The 25425-nt window shown below is 26.0% G+C and overlaps 1 protein-coding gene across 1 annotated transcript in view; it reads right to left on the reverse strand.

Moving 5' to 3' along the window:
* The window catches only part of LOC113551880, a 34928-nt gene extending 11419 nt beyond the window's left edge, over positions 1-23509 (reverse strand). The window contains exons 1-2 of the mRNA XM_026954432.2: positions 22950-23509; positions 728-937 (exon numbers count right to left, since the gene is read on the reverse strand). Coding sequence (XP_026810233.1) covers positions 728-937; positions 22950-23001 — 262 coding nt within the window. The 5' untranslated portion in view covers positions 23002-23509. The remainder of the gene's footprint in view (positions 1-727; positions 938-22949) is intronic.
* Positions 23510-25425: the final 1916 nt, after the last annotated feature.

Raw genomic sequence — 25425 nt, forward strand, 5'->3', positions numbered from 1 at the left:
TGCAAATCTTTAATGTAATATTGTTATTCCTCCGTAATTCGTATTTAGTACTGAAGTAACTATTAATCATAGTATTTATTTATATTGTATATAGGTTTATTATATTGTTTTAAAATGTTTAGCTCCACAGCTCATTATGATATACCTACTATTATAGACCATTGACATTTTAATTAAATTAAATTTTTATTATTTTTTAAAATAAAAGTAGTGAATAAAACTATCTTGTAGATTAATGTGAAGATATTTTATTTATTAATTGAATATCTTATTCATTAATTGTAATTATTAATTAAAAACATTAATATGAAATAAAATTTTCCAAAATCAAACGTAATGATTTAATGCCATAGGTAATTACATCTACCTATATTGGTGTCTAAATATTAATAAATTCTATTGTATAATAACTCGTATACCTACTTAAATTATTTTTTAATTAATAATTAATAATTTTTGAATTTTAAAACCATTATTATGTTAAACCTATAAATGAGAAAATATACATACAAGCGATGCTTAAAATTTCAAGTTTTTAAACAAAATGTCACAAGTCGTTTATTCGTAAATGCTATACATTATATAGTATTAAATTATAATCTACGTATTTATGAACAATATATGTGTATAGATTTTGCAGTTGGTAAAACATCATAATTATTGTTTTTACGCGTGTTAGCGTTGGAGAAGAAGGTAGGTGTATCTACTTTATAATTTTTTTATTTACCCTCATTAAACGTGACGGTTGAAGATTCCACGTGATGATTCTGTGGACTTACACTCGTTGAATGATTTCGGTTCGGTAACTGATGCTGTTGGTACGGTTGGTGTTGAGCGTGATGACTTCTTCGACCTGCCGCCGCGGCAAAATTCGCTGGTTTCGGGTCCGTCGCATGACGCCCGGAAGGTTGTTCAACAGCCGCATACGGCTTGTCCGCTGTAACAGTTAAATAATATTATATTTAACTATTTAAGTATAATTATTATTTCCGGTTATAGGTATAAATCATAATAATATGCATTTATTATTGTTATTTTTTTAATATTATTGTATTATTATTATATATTCATTTTTTATTGATTTAAACGAAGAAAAAAAATAATATAGAAGTAAAACCCAAACAGATGTATTTCATAAGAAGTGTATTTCTATTTCACCACACAATAACCCGAGAGCAAAAATTAGGCCTATTCACTATTGTATAATATAGTATAACACTATGTCCTGTAAAAATAAATTATTTACAATATTATACAAAAACCACATACACATCGAATAAGTAATTTCATAGATCGTCTCAAGTACGAGAAACCATATTTTAAAAATATAAAAGATAATAAATACATAGAAAAATTCCATTAAAAAAACCACATTAAATGATGCATTTAGTATCTCTGAAAATATCGAAACACGTTTATTTTATTACCCATGAACCTAAGCCTATATCTGCGGTATATTTAACTACTGTACTTTAACTAACTTTTTTTTCAATATATTTGTATGCGATCTCTGTTCGTTTGCATTTTGTAACTCAAACGTTTCTTTAAATACGGTGACGGTACGTCAGCCGTTAAATGATCCGTTTGTAGCAAAGACAATGCTGACTATTCCTTGTGTAGTTGTGTATGTGGTTCACTTGTTCATGACTATAATTAGTAGTACTTAAATAAGTACTCTTTACATTTGCATGTAAAATGTTTAACAATACCGGATATAATATATACAGTACTATAACGATAAGTATAGTATTTTATTATAATATACAGTACACACAATAGCCGTAATAGGTAAGTTAGATAAATACCCACGAAAATTTTGAAATCAGAAAAATATTAATTGCGTTTAAAATATTTTGTTTGGTGTACTCTAAAAAATGAATATGATTTTTAACATTGAGTGTAACAAAAACAAATATTAATTAGTTAAAGGGCCACGATTAAAACATCTAGAGAATATATCATAATATAATGGCAAAGGTGTTCTTTTTTATCATCACTCGACATCGGGTTCAAGTTTAAAAGAAAGTTATCGTTAATAAATGTTCATGGATGATTATAAATGTATGAACTTAAATTATTGATGTATAATTCATGAGAACTATTTGGCAACTTCTAAACCATATACACTGCAGCGTTTGAAGATGGACATAAAAATAGCTAGTCCAAATGGTTATTCTGCCCGTGCGATATACTTATTTTTAGTGTTACTCAAGTAGATTTTAAATTTAAATATGAAAAAAGTAAATTTTTCTCATTCATCATTTGAAAAATGCGTGCCTACAATATTTGTCTAACTTCATAAGCTCGTTTCTGTGACAAATTCTATAGCAAAAGTAGATAGAATAGGTAGACACTTATAATGTATACTATAAGTTTCTCTATAAAATAATAAACCTATGTGAGACATGAGAGTATTTTTTTATCTATTAACTAAGTGTAATGACGTCTTTTAAAGATACTACAATCGTATTTTTAACGAGTAATATTGTTTTCATTTTAACATTATTAATTATTATCAAATAACTAGCTTTAGATATCTAAACTAAAATATTTTTTCAAAATTATATTAAGTAATTTCTCTGAAAGAATAATACATTTTACGTAATAAATAATTCAGCTATGTATAACATGTCCTAAAATATTTAAAATTTAATCAATGTTCCTAGAGAAAAATGATCAAAGGATGTATAGATAATAATAGTTATTTAACCTCATTAAATAATTGTCTATTATAAAAGGAATTAGTAAAAATATCTGTGACATAGCACATTATATTGGTAATACATGGTAATAAAATCATGCGTCAGAAAAAAAAACTATACAGACTTAAATTAAAATATATTTTATATAAAGTTTATCTTCAATGAATGACTATTTAAGTATACTATATAAACAACATAATTATTTTTTTTTATTTATTTATAATCAGCGACATTGTAAATTAGTTATTATATTACTGAATGAATTAAGTTTTAGATTACGTATTATGGGTCACCTTGATCGTCTTTAATAAGGTCGTCTATCAAAAATTCCAATAGCATTTTTGTAAAAAACCTGAAAAATATTAAATTTGATAGATAATTAAAATATAAACGAAATAAAAACAACATACATTTTATTTTGAAACTATATTAAAAAAACAATTAAAACAATGAATTTTTATATTATATTTCATAACCATTACGACACAGTTCCATTCCCTCCCCCATTAAAACCTAAGATCTACTAATAAACGAATCACAGATATTTAAAAGTTTTATCTTAGCCATACTTATTGATCATTACTTATAATATGGTTTATAGTATTATTTACTTTAAATAAATAATAATTTTAATATAAATATTATTAAAAAATGTATGTTTTTGTATTTTGTACATTTATAATGTGCGACAACAGATCAAGTGTTTTCCAAGTCTTTTAGAACGGCCATATTTTAGAAATTAATTATTTGTATTGTTTGATGGTTAGTTTATTTAAATTTATTAATACTTTACTTTACATATTATGTAACAATAATGTAAAATAATAATTAAAAACTTAAGTTATAATTCATTTATTACTTAATGTATATGATTCATTTTCGCTGCATTCAGTAAAATTACTATGAAGACATGAAGGTACTTTAAACTGTTTGGACATGATATTTTAATATTATTAGAACAGTACATACCTACTTAACATTATATGCTTATATTCCATCTAAAAACCAAATATTTAAATTTTTAAGTTGTTTTATGTTTTAGAATGATAAAAATAATAAAATAATTAATATTACGTTTAATAGTTTCCTTAAATAATTAAATACGTATAATTATGTAATATTTATTGGTTATTTTAACAAAGGATTAACATTATATTATTATAATAGTAATAAGCGATTTTTAGTTATGGTACATATAGCTAATGAATTATAAAATGTAATAAATTAATTTTTTCTGTTTTTATACTTGATAAGTTTTCTTTAAAACTTGGCTTTCTAAAATTTGTTATATTATATTCATACTTTAAAAATATGTATGAATCCCAAAATTTATATACATTAAGATCGAATGTTCTATAACACAGTATTTATATAAATAAATTAAAAATTTTGCATAGATTCTATTCCTATATATATATAGAAAATTACCTACCATATAAAACAAAGAAAAAATTATAAATTATAACTTGTTTTTTAAACGATAAAGAATTATAACACATACTTATATTTAATATAATTATGACCCTTTAAGTTAATTCCAAGATTCCAAAAATGCTATTATTATGTGACAGTACTTTTTTCAGACCTATTTCCTGAATAAAATGTTTTACAACGTTAAAATAATTAGACTGTAATTTCTGGTTTTTGTTTTTGATCACTAAGCTATTTTTATTATTTTTTCTGATTTATCACTGATTTTGCGATGCATTGTAATATATTATAAGAAATCAGTGTATTTACATAAAATATTTGATTATTAAATTTGTCTGATATTGAGTATTAACCTAATAATAATCATTCAAGTCAATTTTAGTGTCACACTTTTTCTGATAATTAAGACGAACCATAAAAAAATTAATTGTTTTTTAGCCTGGATATTAAGCCGTTTGAATTTCTGCTAAAATATTATATTATATACTTTTTAAGTAGGTTATTTACTTATCAAATATCAGTTCATGGAAGTAGATACGTCAGTAATTAAAATAAATTTAACAAGTATTTTTTAATTAAATATTTTCTATCTGATTTCCTTAAACCATATCGAATAATAATTATAATAATAAAACAACGAAATATAATGTATGTTTTTTTCAAAATATATATACTAAGTTCATAAATGTATATAATATTATATGTCGATAATCTATGTTAATTTATCATTAGTTTAAAAATAATGGTATGCTATTTTAAGTAGTTAAATCCAGTACTCAAGTATCGTAATAGTATGATAGGTATCTATTGTACGATCATGCATTACCGGTTGTTGTAATATTTTTTATATACTTGAATATACTTAAATAAAAAAGTATTGAATTAATTATTTAAATATATTTCTCAGTAAGTATTCAAATAAAAATACAAATATATTCAAAATGTATTTAACATACTCGTATTTTTAAATCCCTACTTGAAATTGCATTTTTATATTTGCTGCTCTATATTAGTTTCTTAATTGTTTGCTCGGTAAAATAAAAAAACATCCATACAATTATTTATTTAATAAAAATTATCAAAAATATTTATATGGTTTATACCTAAATACTAAAACTTTTTGATATTTGTACTTAATCAATATAGATGTAATTAACAAATATTTTAAATACAATATGTAAAATTAAAAAAACGCATTTAAATACCAAATATATGATATTAATCTAACACGTAAAAGAGATATAGAATTGTCTTTTTTCTTTTAATTGTACAAACATAGTTAAACGGACTTGGTATATTCGTCAAAAATATATAAATAGAAGGTATATTTATACATTATATAATATAGCACAGCCCTTTCGGGACTTCGTGGCTTTTGTGTGGTTGGTATTTAAGAAAACATAGATCCACATTTCATAATAATGTAAGGGTCATTATAAAGTTTTTATGTATTGTTCTGTGTATAACATACGATTTAAATTTGCGGGGGCAACTTATTATCAAATTTATGTAAAAACTACCATTATTTGCGTTGTATTTTATCAATTGTTCCTGCTATAACCACAAAAATACCTGAACAAACATAGTTTATTTTAAATAAATATAATGACACGCTATGCTCTTTGTAGTTATAGAGTTAGGTACCGATCATAATATTATTAAGATATGTATATTACATTGTATTATACATTGATGAACAAATCAAAATGGTTCATATTTTTTCTTTATTTGCATTGGTTGTTAAAGTATTTCATATCGATAGTTTTAGCAACCATTTTTTTTTTAAATAAAAAGAGCTAACTGAAATTACAATAAACTCACTAACAATAGATTAAACAAAAAAAAATAATGTCTAATACGAGTATTGGAAACATTTAGAATACAACACGATTTTTTATCGGTTTAACATGTTAAACAAATACGATTAATAATAAAGCGTTATCTATCATAGATTATTTTGACGGGTATGTAAGAAACTTTTTTGGTAAATAAACCCGCGTCGAGCATACAATATAATGTTTGTATAATACACGCGGTAACAAAAAACTACCCAGCCGGAGATGTATTATACATATAATATATACTATATCAATATGTATTTTAGAAGTTACAACAATAATGACGGACAACGGTGTAATAATAGCGATATAAATCCTAATTTTGATATTATAATTTTTTTTTGTTTTCGAGGGATACCTTTCTCAGACACAAATTATATTAGACTCAGCTGAGTTTTGCTACAGACAACCCACAGATGTGTATATGTAATGTGATAATATGGTATTTTAATCGTTTTTTTCACCATCATCAATATTATTATTTTTTTTTCCTAATGAATGCTACATTCACATCAAAAACGAACGTCGAGTGTACTCATATAGTTTTTTTTAACTCGATTATACACGTGCAGATGTGCAGTACAATATTGTATATCTATATAATTTAGTGGCTATATGCATCGAACATCTGTATGTTATGCCTTATGCTGCAGTCGAGGATGGACCACCTCACGGTACCCGTCGTGGGGATGGTCGTCTAAACACATTTTACGTTTATGACAATAAAATATATCTTTCATTGATAACAAATAATCCATTACTATTATTATTATTTATTGAATAAATGTTGGTTTAATGTTTTTAATGTTTTTAATGTTTTTTTGTTGGCCTTGTTAGGCCCTAGTAGATCTTCCGTTAATTCGTAAAACAGTCAAAATGATGTGATGTAACTTTAAACGTAACAATTGATTCGAGCAAAATAAAAAATAAATTACAGACACTGTATGTAGTAAAAAAATAAAAATATTCTGGTGTAACGGCACTGGATATTATGAAACACGATGGTCGTCCGTTTGAAACACGTGAAGCGGAAGTAATGGTTTATCCAAATGATTGCTCACAGAAGGACAATCATCGAAATATCACGATATAACGATCATAGATATTGACCATACTATAATAAATCACGAAGTGCTGCTTTTATACATGTTTTCAGTAAATATGGTGAAAAGGCTATGCTTGCGTAGATATGTGATATTCGGAGATAATGGGAAATATAGTGTAAAGGATATACGTTATAACTAGAATAATACATTATGTTAGTTCGCTAACGGATGCGTTTTTAAATAACATATATTTTTTTGAAACGATAATACTTCGATATTTTTTTAAATATTTTTCGTATTTTTTAAACATATATAAATTTTAAATATTAATAACCACTAACCATAGTTGCGCAGGTAGAAAGGAATTCTGACGGATAGTCGTAAATTAAAATTAATAAAAACACAAGTGTCGGGGTATATGCTATAAGAATAATATTATATCCACGCGATTACGTGGACAACGTATATCGATTTATTCTGGCTACCGGGACAACTACGATAACGACGGATTTACGTAACGCAGACGTCTAGACAGCTGTGTGCAACGAATTGATGCGTGTGAATATAATAATGAATACAATAATGCATAATTAAACATTTGTACAATACATGTACTGCGGATTAAACGCTTTATTTATATATGTATTACAATAATGTACGTAGTCGTTGCATATTTGTAAAGAAATATACTCGATATTAGTTTATGTCGTTTAAAGATTTCTAGTATTTTTATTTTCTACTTACGCACGAATGCGACCACTTTACGGAGTAGAATGGTGAATGCTTTGGAAGTTTTACGTAGACTATACATAAAGACTATTATATCAAATCTAGTAATAATTAATACTTATTCGGAGACATCATTTTTTTTTTTTTATATTTTCATACGTAAGAATACAATTTTTCGTAGGCGTATAAAAAAAAAACACGAATTAATAGAAATAATAATTACAATATGCCCGTTTTCAACGATAATGATTTTTAGGTATATAATTGTAATTTGGAAAAACAATAACAATGTTGGTTATTCTATATTATCATTTACTATTTTATTTTTATACTTATATAAACGTGGAATTATTTTCCGACCATTTGTCAATGTATATATTCATATATTTTTAAAACAATCTGCAGTGTGCGTCTGCATAGTGTCTTTTTTTTTTATTTTACTATAAATAAAATAACGGGATAAGTCTACACTCGATACAATGATATTTATATATTCTAAACTATTGGGTACACTGAGATATATATTATGTCAAAAACCTAGTACGATTTTTTTTAAGCTACAGGGTAATTCAAAATTGATCATCCGATACTTTACACCTGGCTTTCTAAGTCACCTGATCTTACGCGGTATGTGACCAATACTACTTTTGAGAATATGTTAAAAATATACTGTGCGTACCACTTTATCATCAACCGCAGAGAATATAAAAATTATTATCGGAGTCAATTACAACAGATATGCAAAATATGGAATATAGAAACGAAATAGAATATGGAAATCGTATATATATATAGGTATGTGGAATGAATTTGAGTTATTCCAGATAGTTATTGTTCGTTTTGCCAAGAGAAGCCACAATATAACATCAACATGTATAAGTACCAACATACGTATGGTACCAATTCACCAACAATTCGAAAACCGAATAGCATTGAACTGTATTCGAATATTATATTAAAATACATAACATCTATATTATTATGCACTTAAAAAAAAACTCGCAAGCTGTTCACCGTTTTTCTCCGCGTCTGTTTGATTATTTTCAAAGGTTCTGTCGTTAAAATCGTTTTCACGTCTTCGTCCGCTATTGCATATAAATTTAATAATATTGGTGTACTGTGCTGTAGAATAGTCTTGGAAAAGTAAGCTTCTATACTCTGATGTATGATATAATATTTTCGAGCTGTTATCATCAACTTTTGATCCATAAAAATGAGTTACCAGTTTTTAAAGAATTACGTGTCAGAAAGATAAGACGTATATCATACTATATCCTCTATCGTCACCTATATTATTTCCTCTTGGGATAAATATTATTATGGTGTATTGGTTATTCATTCTAGTCTTAGAACGAATTTAGAATTAATCAATCAATAATATTACGGCAATTCACCGGATAACATTTATAAATATGAACTAGATTGCAGACTATTGCGCAATATTGTTAACTCCTTATTGTAATTATTGTCTATTGATTTGTATCCTAAATATACACCACGCAAATCGTAATGCATAGGTACCTATAATACTAGATTTGTAATAGTATTAGATGATTTTAGCCAACAACGGTACACAATTTTACGATATAGGATTTTAATTCGACTAGATGAAAGAGAAAAGTATCATGTTATGGGAGGCGCAAAAAACAAAATCTTTACAGTGATTTGACACCAACATTTTGTCTATACTATCGTCCACTTAGACATCCCGTGTTTGTACCACACATTAAACAATTTACGATGATGAAAAAATAAATAAATCACCCTTTGCTGTTTTCTTAAAAATTGATTTAAAAATCCCACCTCTATAACCCTCATCAATTGAACATTTATATAATATTATTTATCACGTGTTTGTATTTCGACGTAATACTGTTTTAATAATATGCATTTGAACATATTTTATCGATTTAATGACGCAGTATAACCTTGACTATAATAATTTATCTTATTATCATCAGTTATATTTCATTTAGGCTTATAAAATACAACAGACAGAATGAACTTATGAAGCATTTTAAATTTAAATTTTAAGTATCTATTTAGTTAATGGCGCAACCAATGAGGGGTTTGGGTATTATGTAACCCTCCTCTAGATGGATATTAAAACTTAAATTATCGATTTAGTGAAACATTAGGAATCAAATCGAGTGATGAGCGTTACTTTATGTATATTTAACAAACTTATAAGTTACAATTTTTTTTTTAATTAAAATTATTAAAAAATTTAGTAAGAGAACAAAGAAAACGTTGTTGCTTTTAAATTGTATAGTGGGTGAAAAAAATTGAAAATACGGATTAACTTATAATAATTAGTGTTTTGTAATTTTTTTTATGATTTGACATCAGAATAATAAATTGTAGTATACTACTGTATAGGCCTAAGGGATTTTCAACTGACCATTAATTAAATTCCAATACATGCAATTTTATATTCACATAAGTACGTGCGCGTATATGCGCGTAGTAAATGATCGTGTGTGGTCGACAACCGTGATCTAAAACAGATAAGACGTAACCACATGTCCACATTTTACCAATCTAAGACAATAACTTATAATTTTTCATTAAAAAGCAAGAATCTTTAGTCCTTTATGAGTATAACTTTAAAAAAGCAAGTTGATCGATCTTAAGATTTTTATTTTTGATCTTTTTTCTTAGTCAATACTTTATAAAAAATTTAATATGTTGGAATTGTCTTTCAGTTTAATGACATTTACTTCCAGTAATTATTGTTTTGTATGGATCATACAGTTTTAATTTAATTATTCAACAATTTACCAATTGTCCTATTTATTTTCTTATATTTAAAGTTTTATTATTATATAATTAAAAATATAATATATACTATATACTATATAGTATACATTTATAACATTTTATAAATTTTTTTTATTACTCAATAGCAAAACAATTTGTATACATGTAAAAGAAATGTTTTTGTTCTATTTTTATATTTTACCACTGTTGATCCATTGAATAATTTTGAATGATGTTTATTTCACTACTTTATGTAAAACTATAATATACACTTATACCTAGCTATATATAATACTTCTTGAAATTATTATTTGTCATAGCACAATATAATTATTGACATTCATTCATTAATAGCTTAAGGTTAAAATACCTTTTTTATTAAAATTTCAATGTAGGTATTTTTATTTTACTACAAAAATTAAAATATTATGACAATTAACATAGTATAATAGGTGAAAGCATTTTAATGAAATATACTTTTATAATTATAACTATAGTAGGGGACTAGAGGTACACCAAGTATTGAAGTAGAAAGAAACAACTTTAAATATCTTGACGTATAAATTATAAAATATTAATAATCTATTTTTTAAATAAAACCAATAATTTATTATATATATAACTGGAAAATTTTTAATATCACGCGGATCCAATCGAGCCAAATGTGACGTAAATTTGTAACCTAATATGTAACGTATGTCCTTCAGTCCTCTTCAAAGTTATTATTTTTTGCATTGATATTATTTTAATAACATGTAATTCCTGTTGGATCAATACACCATACAATACACCGTACATTTTTATTCAATCTATTATTATTTATCAAAATTCAAATCATTTAATTATTAATACTATCATGCCTCGCATACATTATATTAAATTATTATAAGCACCAGAAACGGATTAATAATTGTGTGAATCTTGACTTAAAAATGTATTTAAAATAATACATTCACCGATAATTCTTTGAGTAGCACTTCAATTTTATCTTAGTAAAAAGTGAGATTATATCAATATGAGTTTTGTACACAAACATGCAGTATTACATGTTTTGTATATGGAAAAAACATAACACGTGTTTTTAGAAATCTATAGCATTGTATCATATATATATATATATAAGTATTTATATTTAAAAAATATAATTGTAAAGTAGTTCCTAAAATATAATTTCTAATTGTTTTTTAATTTTTTTTTAAATTAAAGTATATTTTGTGAAAATAAATAATTTATACTTAATATTTCTAATTTCCCTTTGTAAAAGATAAATTTATTGAAAATATGTAGATAATAAGTGTTCTTGCACTTGGCGTTATTTCAAATATTATTATACTACAATCTGTTTTTAAAACACTTAGGTCAAAATCAGATCATATATTAAGAAGCGAAGAAGTTTTGTATCAGTATAATTTATACTTAATAGTGACGAAACATTGAATGAAATCATACATTATTGGCACGAATACCATGTATTATACATAATTATTTTATTTTGCATTTTAACATGCAAATATTAAGAATATGCCAAATTTTTACTTTAATATAGAACATTTTAATGAAATTAGAAAAAAAAATCTTAATTATTGGTCTCAGTCCCATATGTGGAAGAATAGCTATAAAATAAACAAATTTATAAACAATAAAGAAAATAATATTTTTTGTCATTTTGAAGCTTATTCTTTCACAAAATAATTTACAAGTACCTATGACTACTCTTAGAAAATAAGAATTATGTAAACTGAAAATATTATATATTTATTTGTGATGATGAAATGTATTAATTATTCATTTTTTTAAGGTAATAAATATAACTATATTACAAAAAAAAATAATTTATGAAAATTAGTAAATATTCTTAATCGAAATATTTTAAACGTTGCTTTACTTAAATGTATATAATACACAAATCATACATATTATATTTGTATTATATGCAATACTAAAGTGTTACTCAAATTTTATTTCTGTAATACAATTCTTAATCGAGTTAAAAAAAAAAGAAAAATGTTGAAGGCTATAGATCAATAATACACTTCTAATACTTATATAAATTCTAGTACTCAGGTTAGGGTCAGTAGTTTATATTCTTATGTTTTATCGTATGTTTTGTTTCACAGATACATCAATCAATGTCTTTAGTAGATTATTGTTTTGATTTTTGTCGTTAAGACATTTCACATCATTAGTTGCATTTTAAAAGTACTTAGTTATTTTTTTTTACAATTAGTATTTATTGCATTATGTAATACATATTGAAATATATTATTGAAGATTTTCTTATGATCTATAAACAATATGAAATAGATTTATAATAAACAACTTTCAGTAGGGGTTCAAAAACAAGAGGCTATAGAGGCCATGTTTCACCTTGAACTTTTATAAAATTTCTTAAAAAATACTATTATTATCCATATGCTTAAAATGTTACATTAAATCAAAAGCTTGATTTTTTTCTCATAAAGCATACATTTATGACTTTAATTATTTTTGTTCAATCAGAGAAAAAATACATTAAGTTTTAAATAGGTATAACAATTTTAATATATTTTTTTTGTAAATCACAGTATAATCTATATACTATTATTATCATAGATAATACAATAAGAGTTTAGGTATAAAATAATGTATTTTAAATACGATATTAATATATTTGGTATATTCAAAATATCTCAACATTTTACTTCAACTATGTAAAAAAATAGTTTTGTATTACTATATTTTAGTTAAAAAAAAATTACATGTGCATTATAAGGTTTAAATAAAATAATTTTGAAAAATATGTAATAGTAATAATATATTGTTATTTTCTTAATAATATTTGTCTATAACTTAATTCAAAAAAATATTCTATCTACGTAACTATAAAATCACGCCAAGGAAGTTTATTAAAAATGCAGTGACGATATAACTAAGTGAAATATATTCACGACAATCACAGTCACTAATTAATTTTATCAACTTTAATTTATATAACATTACGCATTGAAACCACCACACGGCCATCATAACCCAAATACAACATATATTTTTCTAATCATTAATAATAATAATAATAATAATAGTATATATTTATTACCTATTTATTGAAACATCAATAATCACAATACGTACAAAGCATATAAATTGAAAATATATATTCAATACATAAATATTACCTATATTATATTGTGTTAAACATTTAAAATATTTAAAAAATAATTTGACCGATATAAAATAAATAATAATATATTTTATATAAAAAAAAAAATTATCAAAGATAAGAAACATTTTATTTTTATTATTTATAAAATATATCTATCCATGAGCCACAAAATCTAAAGATTAATAACTGTTTGCGGTCCGAAGACCTTAGTAGGATTTTGAGGTTATAAAATAATAGAATTTTTGACTTGTACCGAATCGGTTCTTATCTAACAAATATATTTAATTAAAGTGAATTGATAACCTGTATAACTTAACTTGTATAATTAAAATTATATTTGAAGAGAGTTTACTTCAAATTATTATAATCGTAAAATTCTTAAATTTAATTATTACCTAATTATTATTATTATTACAATTATTTTTGTACATAATAATTTATATTCGTATGTAAATAATGTTCAGTTGACTTCTGTTTCAACGTTCAGTGATGGCTAATGCACATTCTTAACTATGCCTACTTTATTTATAAGTTGACAATCCCAAGACTGTAAAAATTGCAAAGTAAATGTGCATACTTAACTGTCTTAAACATCATATTGCAAAAACAGGAACTGAATTTGCCAGTAGTTAAATACGAAGTTAAATGGAAATCAATACAGTTCACTATACAAAAATACTTTTTTCAAACGCAAACTAAATCAGTTAAATAAAAACCAAATCAACAATAGCAAAATTATTGTTGGTAAACAATTGTTAGGTATATAAGAAAATATCTATGATGACTTCAAATTTAAGCAATCAAAAATAAATTATTTCTGCAGTTTGCAAAAAAATTTAAATGAGTTTTTTTTATAAGTTATAAATTTATAATATTACACATGGCTACCAATAAAAATTAATTTAATATTATATATAGTGTCATTTTCACTACGAAGTAAGATTTGATAAATCTGATGAAATATCTCTAGTTATTTTTTTTAGTAAAATAAATATAATAAATAAAAAAATTACAAATTGTAATCCAATAATAAATTTTCTATTTCATTTCGAAAAATTGCTAGTTAAATAATTGTACACTCCTAGTTTAAGAAAGGATAAAAAGCGTTCATAATGTAAAACAATTCAACTACAAGACACGGTATTTATTTAAAATTATTTTACCGTACATTTTTTAGATTTTTCTAGAAATATTATGTTAGTTACTTATCAAAAATTCGAATAAATGAGTTTTTGACTTTGAAATAAAAATAATTTCGTAAATTTTAAATTTCCAAATAAAAGTGATCTCTTAGAAAATAAAAATCATGAACACATATACAATCTGTAATCTATTACATGCTTTATCATTTCTCCGATTGAATTTTCTTTATTATATATAACATATTTAATTAAATCTATTTTATTATTTTTATTAATTATAATTTAAATAATTATTCGAAAACTCAGCTGACTACAGTGAAAATCCAATACCTAACCAATACGAGTGCGAAATATTTATTAACTAATTGAATACATAGTAGTATTCCCAAAAATATTTAAGTATCCATATTATTCATATAATATACATTTAAAATTTAATATATTATCTAATCTGAGATTACATGATTTTAAATAAATAATGTACTTATACATATTAAACAGTAAATACTAATATAGTAGGTATATACATTTAATATTTTTTTTGTTTCACGATAATGTGTTTGATTTTTATTTTCTATTGTGTTTTTATGTCAGTAAATGTTTTCTAAAATCAATTTTACTACATGCAAATAAGTATATAAAAATATTTCAACGCACATTGTTAATTTTTATTGGTATATTAAAGGTAAATATATAAAAATAACAAAATTTCTATTTTAATTTTAATTTTTTTGTAATAAATAAATCACAAATAAAATTAAAATTTGATCTCAGTGTTTTTAGTCAATATTTCTTAGAATTTAATATAAAAATATACATCTAGCTATTTCTAGGAATATATTTGTAGTTAAAAATATATCTAACCATCCGGGTAATTTTAAAATAATATTTTCATATTAATTATCTGAAACCATATGATTAAGTTTGGAAGTGACTCCAAAAACATGTAAGATATATATAGTTTATATCTATAGTATGCAAAATATATATAAAAACCTTTGGGTTGTTTAAATAATAAAGCTCCGAGGCATTTGAAAAAAAAATATTAATTGTATAGTAATTTACTAAAAGGTAAATATTGCTAAAATAAATCTAAGATTGATAATATCATATCATATATTAAATATAATGATGTCGATTGTATCTAACAAGCGTAAAAAGCCAATTAAGTTATAGTGAGAAAGTGAATAGCGATTATATTATATAATTAGGTATAATATTTAAGTTTATGTGCAGGGGAGATAATAGTAATTGATTGAATACGTAAAAATCATTTCCCCGGTTTTAAAAAACAAGATAACAGTACTGTTTGACATGCGGAAGCTATAAAATATATTTAACTATGCCGTTAGTGAATTAGTCTATGAACGCGTGAACAATGAGGGAAAGAGAAGAGAGATCAGTGACCGACAGTGATGTTAAGTGACAAAATCATAATAGATTAACATTACGTAAAAAAAAATAAAATATCTGGTAAAAAAAATGATTTATTATAATAAACGCAAACGTTACATATTTTATTACAAACAAATGAAAATTTCGTTATATTATGCAATAAATTAAAATTTATAATTATACTGAGTGACCGCTTTAACAAAAAGCACTAACTATTTCAAAAAGTATTTATGTTTTTGAAAAAAAAAACTACATAATTTTAAGTCATAAAAATGCAACATTTTAGAAGCAAAATATTTTTTATTTTTTATCATTTTTTAAGTTATATTACTTTTTGAACGACAACATTCATTTTTAATTTTAAGTGGAATATTTTTTTATATGTCAGCATAATATGTGTTAACTGTTAAAAGAATTACCCTGTAGAAATTATGAAATACAATTATGTAAAAATACATTATAGTTGCAGGATTTAATTTTTGTCTACAGTACCTACGTTTTACTCTAATAATTACATTGTAGAATAATATGTGCATTTAAATAAAGTGAAATAAATATCAATGTATCATTTATTTGACAAAAACACGTGGCCATGAATCAGAATAAACGGTATAAGTATTTTACTGCTACTAATATGTAATTAAATTAATGTAATGTTTATAAGAGTAATAATATGCAAAATGTACGTCTACTGTCTATATGACTGTGATGGCTGTGTACGGTGGTTCAAATGGAATCACAATTATTTACATACATAAACTGTACCTAATCTAACCTATAAATTATATATTTTTTTCTTTAAGATTACCAAAAAATAATGCCATGAATATAACTATGGGAATAAGTATCAATTATGATGATAAATCATCTGAATTTTCCTGTCAACTTGTTTCAAGTCATTGCGTATGCAGTCGTGTTGCTTAACTGATAAGACCAGTTATTATAACTTATATTGATTTAGACGATTAAGCATTTACTTTTATTTTACATGTGCCATGAACAACTTCCCCTTCTTAAGTTCAACATAATGTAATATAATATCCATAACATAATACTAACGTGAGATAAAATAAAACTAATGTTTTATAAAAAAAATCCACTTGATAAGTTATATATTACACGAATAAAATAAATGATGTAGTGAACAACGTGGATCAATTTGTCAAATAAAACACATTATTGTAGTCACTTATCAGCTACAAGCGGCGTGATCCTCAAAACGAAATTATTTTCACAAAATCGGTGTTAGTGTATTTTTGCAGATTGTAATACCTATATATAAGGAATAAAGCTGTTTCTAGAATAATAATATTATATTATGTTAGGTACGCCACCAATAAAAGTGTTTTCAATATACTTGGTTGAATAGCATTTTGGCTAAGTATAAGACTATAGATACTATAGTATCAATGTTATAATATGACACTTAAAATATTTCAGTTTTTTTATTTTATCGTTAACACGCAAAACCTAAAGGTTAGAGTTAAATGACAATTTTTTTAAGAAAAGAAAATATACATTTTAACTATATTAAAACTTGTTTTTTTTTTTATTGAAAAACGTATTTCAATAATTCATATTTATTTGTTTTATAATTTTATGTAATTATAATCATTAATAATAATATAAACTCATTACAAGTTTATATAGTAATAATTTATAATACTTTAACTATATTTGAATTATAGGACATATTGTACAACAATGCACATGTCATAATCACAACTTACGATTTAAATCATATTTATGTTTGACAATATTAATATACAATGAGGCCAGTTAAATATTTCAATTTCCAATGAATATTCATTTTTTCAACTATACAATATAATAAAATAAAATAAAAAATTGTTTTTCCACGATATTTTTTAAATAATTATAATTCTTTTCAACATAAACATTACTTCAATTAACAAAATATATATTTATAATGAATATAATAAATTTATAAAGTGAAAACATTTATAAAAATTATGTTTTCTTTAATTAATGTGAATAAATCGAATCATGTCACATAGTCAATATGCTTTTATATCCGTTTTAAAAATACATAGTATGTGGTATATACCACTTAACCTTAATCAAAATTAATGTTACAAAACTGAACACTTATTCGTGACAGTAAATAGGTAGCAATTCTGAGTTATACATTTAATTTTTCAACTTAAATTTTTAATCGTCAATATTTAATTGTATGTACGTATACCACACAAATTCAATGATAGTTTTAACAGAATATGTATTACATAATTATCATTTACACATATTATTCAAAACTATAAAAACCGGAGAAAAAATACTAAACTATATTCACGAGAATTACCATAAATTATTATGAAGTGTTTACATTTTTTAATATTTAGGTTTCAAACAATTAAGACTACGTATTGTTATTGAGAAATAAGAACACATCTAACCTATAACGGTATGTAACTATGTCGAGAACACACTAGCTATATGCATGTATAGTGTAATATATACCTGTAATATAATATATATCGAACGCAAAACAATATAATTACTTAACGATATTATGCCACGGTCCAATTAACGATAAACAACTTTTTTTTATTTATTCATAATGAAATATCATTATGATTCCCACACTGGCCACACTTCAATCGAATACCCGACGACCAATTAAACGAAATGTTGTGCATTATTTATATAAGTACCTACCCATAACGAATCTATTTATATATTTAAAAAAACATATCTACTTTCTATAGCATCATTATAAATTAAATTAATCATTATAAAGAATCTTATTATATAAATTGTATTATTTTAAATTATATTATAAATTAATAACTAATTATTACTATTAATTCCAATGTATAGCTTTTCATAAGCATAACCATATTTATTCAAAAAATGTATATGTATACACAATCGTGTATAATAATCAACACTGGGACCAGATATTATTCGGAATTTATCAACAATATTTAAAAAACGAAAAAAAAAATTAATTTTATTCAAATGGCTTCTTTGACCTTTAACCTAATGATAGAATTATCGGCAATGTGAACCCCTGCACTTGCATACAATGAAATCGATCTAACAGAGCACCGCGGCAATCCCTTATTCTTGTCCCTGAAAGTTGCACAAAATAAAATATTATTCAATGAGCCTTTAAATGTTTACTTCACTAAACACTTAGAACGTCAATAACATTCATTACTGAACTTTTATTTAAAATTAAAATGTTAAGTTTTTTTTTAAATTAATAATTAAAAATATTTATATTGGTTAAATCGTTTTAATTAAAGATTCATTAAGACATTTGAACTAATTTCAAATAAAATAAGTGATTTGATTTGGTTTAAATCATTTATATTGATATAAAATATAACCACTATAATATGTATTATTAAATTCATAATATTTACTGAAAATTGTTTAAATATAATTATTCTTCCATATTTCTTGAAACTATTTGAGCGTACGAAGTCTATTATAATTATTGATATTAGTGTTTAAAGGAAATTCGCTGGGGTACGTTTTTAGTAGAAGCAAGAAAAAAACACTTACCGTTATAAATTATATTAAATATATAATTATAATAATAACTACTGTATTATCATATGTTTAATACATAAATAAAACAATTTGTTACTTACAAAAGCATAAAACGAGCGAATTTTAGTGTGTTAATAGTGTTAGTCTATGTTAATAAGCATTTTTATTGTTATTATAGTGGTTTAGTTGATAAACTTAATGAAAACTCATGTTATTCCGAATTTTAGTTTGATAAAAAAATTAGTATCACTTGAAACGTAAAAAAAGACGTTTTTGATTTCATTGAAAAATTATTTTGATATACAGAAAACCCTAACATTAACATTTTTAACAATGAGATTACTACAATTTATATTTAAGTGTTTTGAATTTTAAGTTTTGACTATGGATAATCAATAATAAATTCAAAAAACGCACAGAAAAAATAATTTTAAATAACAAAGGAGAGAATGCTTTTAATATTTTCATCGAAAGAAAAACATGTCATCTATAATTATCCTTGGTCACCATAATCGCTAAATATATAGATTATATACATTATAAAATGTATTTGAATCCAAAAACACGTGATTTTCAATTTATATTATGAATTTATGACGTAAGTAGGTAAAGGCCAGATTCCAGGTATGTATATACTATAATATATATCATATATATAGTTAAGGCAATATATTCGTTGTTCACGATCGCAGCGGCAGCAATGATATTATTATTGTACTTAGACACTCGATAGTAATACCTATACCTATATATTACAAATTTTAATGTTTATTGTAATCTGTAATCGTTATAGCCTATAGGGACGAAATCAACTGTACACAGTCGGTTAACCACATTTTCTTTGCTATAATGCTCATAACGTATATTATGTAAAATATAATAGTACTCGCGGTTTATGGTCTGGCGATCAATCGTGTTACAAATCATATAGTTTGCATTTAAACCAATGCGCACGCGACCGGTATACATGTGTATAATAGTATATAATTCATAATATATATAATTTTTAGTATCTCTGTGTTTGCCGTATGTTGTACTATTTACCTAGTAGTGGCTAGTACCTACCTACCGACTTCCTGAAAATATAAATTTGGCGCATCATTAATAACATATTTATCTCAGCCGTTAACGTGCGTATAATAAAAACAATAGGTATAGTATACTAACATTTTAATAATTTACGATTTAATTTAAAAAATATATTATAATTGATATCAAAGCATAATGTAAATGACGATGACTAAATTAGCCTATAAAAAACAATAAATGTCCTGATTTACCTCTATACCGTCGACCGCTGTTATGAAAAAAGAAGTGGCTTATTACCTAAGTATATTATTATATATTCAGCGCTACATGAATGTACAGTTTTACCATATATATATAATTGGTATAATATGCTCATAAAAAATACGTAATCTGGGTATAGGTTGAAATATTTCCCTATTTGGTGTTTTATTGGATATCAAAAATGATAATATTTTTAAAAAATAGGTGAGAAGGATTTACTTGATTATCTGGCCACTTTATCCCTCTCCTAACTTACACCCTCCTCAGAACATTTATCCAAATTACTCGACCATTCCTGGGACAGTGCCTATATTATATATATATATATATATAGCAGTTGTATATGGCAGTTTTACAAACAAAAGTAACCTAATCATAACGTTCTGGATGATATCGCTCACCTCGAAAATAAATTAAATGTAGTTTGCGGACGCAACGTTACGTAACTCGGAGAACAAATTATGATCGGACATGCAATCATAACAAGCCGACAGCAGTAAATGAAATAAACCGATTTCCTGGATAGGTATTTGGTAAAACGTTATACACATACTTAGTCTTAGTCTTAATCAGAAACTGTTATCCAATCACGGGTATGTGATATTATATGGTGTAATTTTGTAAAAATAGGAAAATCACTTTGATTTTAATATAGTATATACTTAGTACTTATATACTGCTATTATATATTTAGGTACTTACTATATATGTCATATAGCCAATATATAGTCATAATATGCGTACATATACAATATGTAAGTATAGTCATCTCACAATATAACGAATTTCGAGGGATCGAGAAAAAAGTTTGTTAAATCGATAATTTATTGTTACATCGACTTTCGCATTATACTCGTATATCACGATGTTGTTAAAGATACGACAGTTTCGTTCGTTATATCGAGATTTTTGGTATAGGTAGTAGATACTGTGCTTCGTTATATCGCGAGCTGACTGTATATTACACTGATTTAATGAAAGGTTTTAACTTTAAGAGTCACTTACTCCTGATGAGCATTTTTTAAACACCTATACATAAATATTTAAAAAGATACTTGCGTTTTGATTAATAAATACATTATTTAATATGTAACGAACTGTAAATACTATTTAAAATATAAATAATAATAAATACATTATGGTTGTCTTATATAATATCTTACTGAAAATAAAGATATTAAACACTGATGCAATTTCACTTGTTAATAGCACAAATCAGTCATTATTATTGTCCAAATAATAACGATTTCTTAAACAAGATATTTAAAAATCTAATAGCGAAAACAAGATGACTCCGATGTATACAGATTAATGTTTTATAAATTTCTATTTGTTTAGATTTAAAAAATTACAATGCATACCTACAACTATTATTAAGTTGAAACAATTTTGTTTTTAAACAAATTATATAAACATAAAATGCACTAAATTATCATTTATTTGTGAGAAAATCGTCATACAACGAATGGAATATATCATGTATATTATGCTATAATACTTGCAATCATATAATTCAGCTTTTAAAAACTTACATCATCAATCACCTATATTTCACGAGGTTTTAGATTTGTGGTTAGGCGCATGTACCCTGGCCGCCAATCGTGATCCTATAACGCGTGGGTGTCCCAATCTCTAACGACCCGGGTCAGGTACCTACTCACCCGGCCGAAAAATCAAAAAAGAAATATCATACATTTGCAATAGACACATGAATACCATTCATAATATAATAAATCTCCGAGATAATCGCAGAAAGACATTGCCGAGATAAATCGTCGTACCAGATGGTACCCAGAAGTACACGTACCAGGGGCGTGAGGTGTTATCTACACACGGTCGCAACATTATAAATATTGCATAAATCATAAATACGCCCGACTGGTAATAACTTCCATAATGTTAACGTTAATAACAGTGTACATAAGTGTACGCTGTACGTATACGCCACTTACCCAGAGTGATGGGCAGCTCCCGCCATCTAGTCTTTTTGCCTTTCTTTCCCATTACCACCAGCGACGGCTACAGCACGCTCGGATGACCGTCAGTATTGCTCCTTCGCCGCGGTCGGTTGATAGGTCGCTGCCAGTGGCGTGTCCACGGCCTGAATTTTCCAGTACAACACTACACGGGTACTATCTGCGCGTATGGTACTGTGAAGTTTTCCGTTTCTCGAGTGTCGCTCGGTATATTATCCGATCGGGCGTAGCCGTTAGTCTGCAGCAGCAACAGCACAGTACGCTCGCAATGAGACGTCCTCGTTATTGTTGTTATTATTGTTATTTATTAAACGTCTGTTCGGTGGCGGTCGGGATGGACGGCGCGACGCACACGGACGGAACCGCGGTATAGACGACGCACAGCTGTAGCGGTGACGGTGGCGGCGGCGGTGATGCGCGAGCGAGTGAGAAAGGCAGAGACGGTGTGCGCGTGCGACGACCGGTACGACTGGCAATCGAGCGGCTCCGAACGGAGAATCGGACGCGATTATCAACGGGAGGAACGCCACTGCTGCCACTGCCGCCGCAGTCGCTGCCATCGTTGTTGACGCCGCCGCCGGTCTCGGTAGTCGACAGCGGCACGGCGGAGGGGACGCCCCGGCGGCGGGGGCGGGCGACATGCCACACGGCGCAAACTCATTGCGTGCGGGTCGTCGTCGCGGTTAGCCCCACCGAATAATGTTTTTTGTTTCCTTCTTTAGGAAGCGACCGGTCGTCGAAATGATCTACGCGCGCGACACCAAATATATTCGTAGTTTCACCACCACCCTGCAAACAAACAAAAAAAAATTAAAATAATAGAAACCGTCAACCCCTACCGACCCCACCCCACCACCCGATGATTTGTTTTATCGTACTCGCGTGTTGTTGTTGTTAACGTCGTCGAGGTTAGGCGTATACACACATTATAGATAGACCTCACTGCCTTGGTGGTGACGAAGTTGTCTAGTGTTTCTACGAATTGGAACCAAAGCAATTGTTCACATAAGTCACATTCGTGCCTTATCGTTCTGTATGGAATAATATAAATGTAAAGAACTCCCTTTCGGCTTAGTACCTATAATACGGCTACAAATAACGTGTTGTACCAATATATTGATAAATATTATTGTACTCGTTGGCATTTTGGGTATATCAATCTTATCTAAATTAATGAATACAATATACCCGAACAGAGTATGATCACAGAACGCAATGAATATATTAAGGAAATGCGGGTGGTTAATTGTATACTTGCTGATAATATGATACATTATCATATTATAATCATTGCTCACTGTGCATCGTACAATTTTAATTTTCAATAAAATAACCAATGATAACGTGGTTGAAATACGTTCAGTGAATAATTACTATTATTATTAATTCCACTTAATTGATGTCTGGTAAACACATTATTAATTAAGGGGGTACAGCGAAAAATCATTCACGCCTATTTTTTTTGTCAAACACCTTTATTGCCCAAAATTAAAAATTAAGCACCGACGTTTGTTAGTTTTACGTACTTATATTAAATCAGATGTTGAGTTAATATTGATTATTTTAAATTAAATTTCTGTTACTTAAAAATAAAAAAAAATATTGTAGCCCAACAATTGATCAACTACCAAAAGAAAATTATTGAAAGTAATAAACATATATTTTTAAAAATTATTAAAAATCATTTTTACTTAATGATGTTATCATTTATACAATATTATAAAATTAAAAATATATCAAATATCAAATAAGAAAAATATAAAGCAAGTATATTGTTTATATTATTCGGTCTGGTTATGATTTTAAAATGTTTATATAGTATTTAGTATAAACTATATAAATATTTAAGTATCAACAATTAAAAAAGTGAAAATACGCGCTTGGTGATTGGGGCCCCCTCCCATTGCTGGATGAATAGTAGTCCAAGTTTCTTGCACCGCATCATTCATACTTTAAACCACCTGAATTTTTACTACATATAAAATAAAAACAAAATATACATGTTGTACATGTTTCTTGCTTATAAATAATATATATATATTATAGAGGTATATTTTTAGCGATGTATTGAGGGAGGATTAGGTGAGATATAAGATTTCGTTATATGAAAAAATATGAAGCTATATATAGTATACGACCCAAACTATCAAAAACTAGCGATTAGGAAAAAATATGTTTTATCTCTATTCATTATCGTGTTCCGGTGACCATTAATATTGTAAGTTAAACAACTGTGATAAATTATTATTATATTGTACACCGCCGAAACGCGAGTGTTATAAACACGTAATTTCATTCGTTTGAAGTAAATAGTATTTTTTTATAAAATACGTTTTAATAAAGGGTCACAGGTTCGATAAAATATAAATCCCCAAATAGGGTAGAATACTAGAATGTGATCATTTGTTTATTGATATCATTTATCGACAGAGGGCCATTCGTGCTGTAAAAT

The sequence above is a fragment of the Rhopalosiphum maidis genome, chromosome 2 (assembly GCF_003676215.2).
Source record: "Rhopalosiphum maidis isolate BTI-1 chromosome 2, ASM367621v3, whole genome shotgun sequence".
NCBI classification, from domain to species: domain Eukaryota; kingdom Metazoa; phylum Arthropoda; class Insecta; order Hemiptera; family Aphididae; genus Rhopalosiphum; species Rhopalosiphum maidis.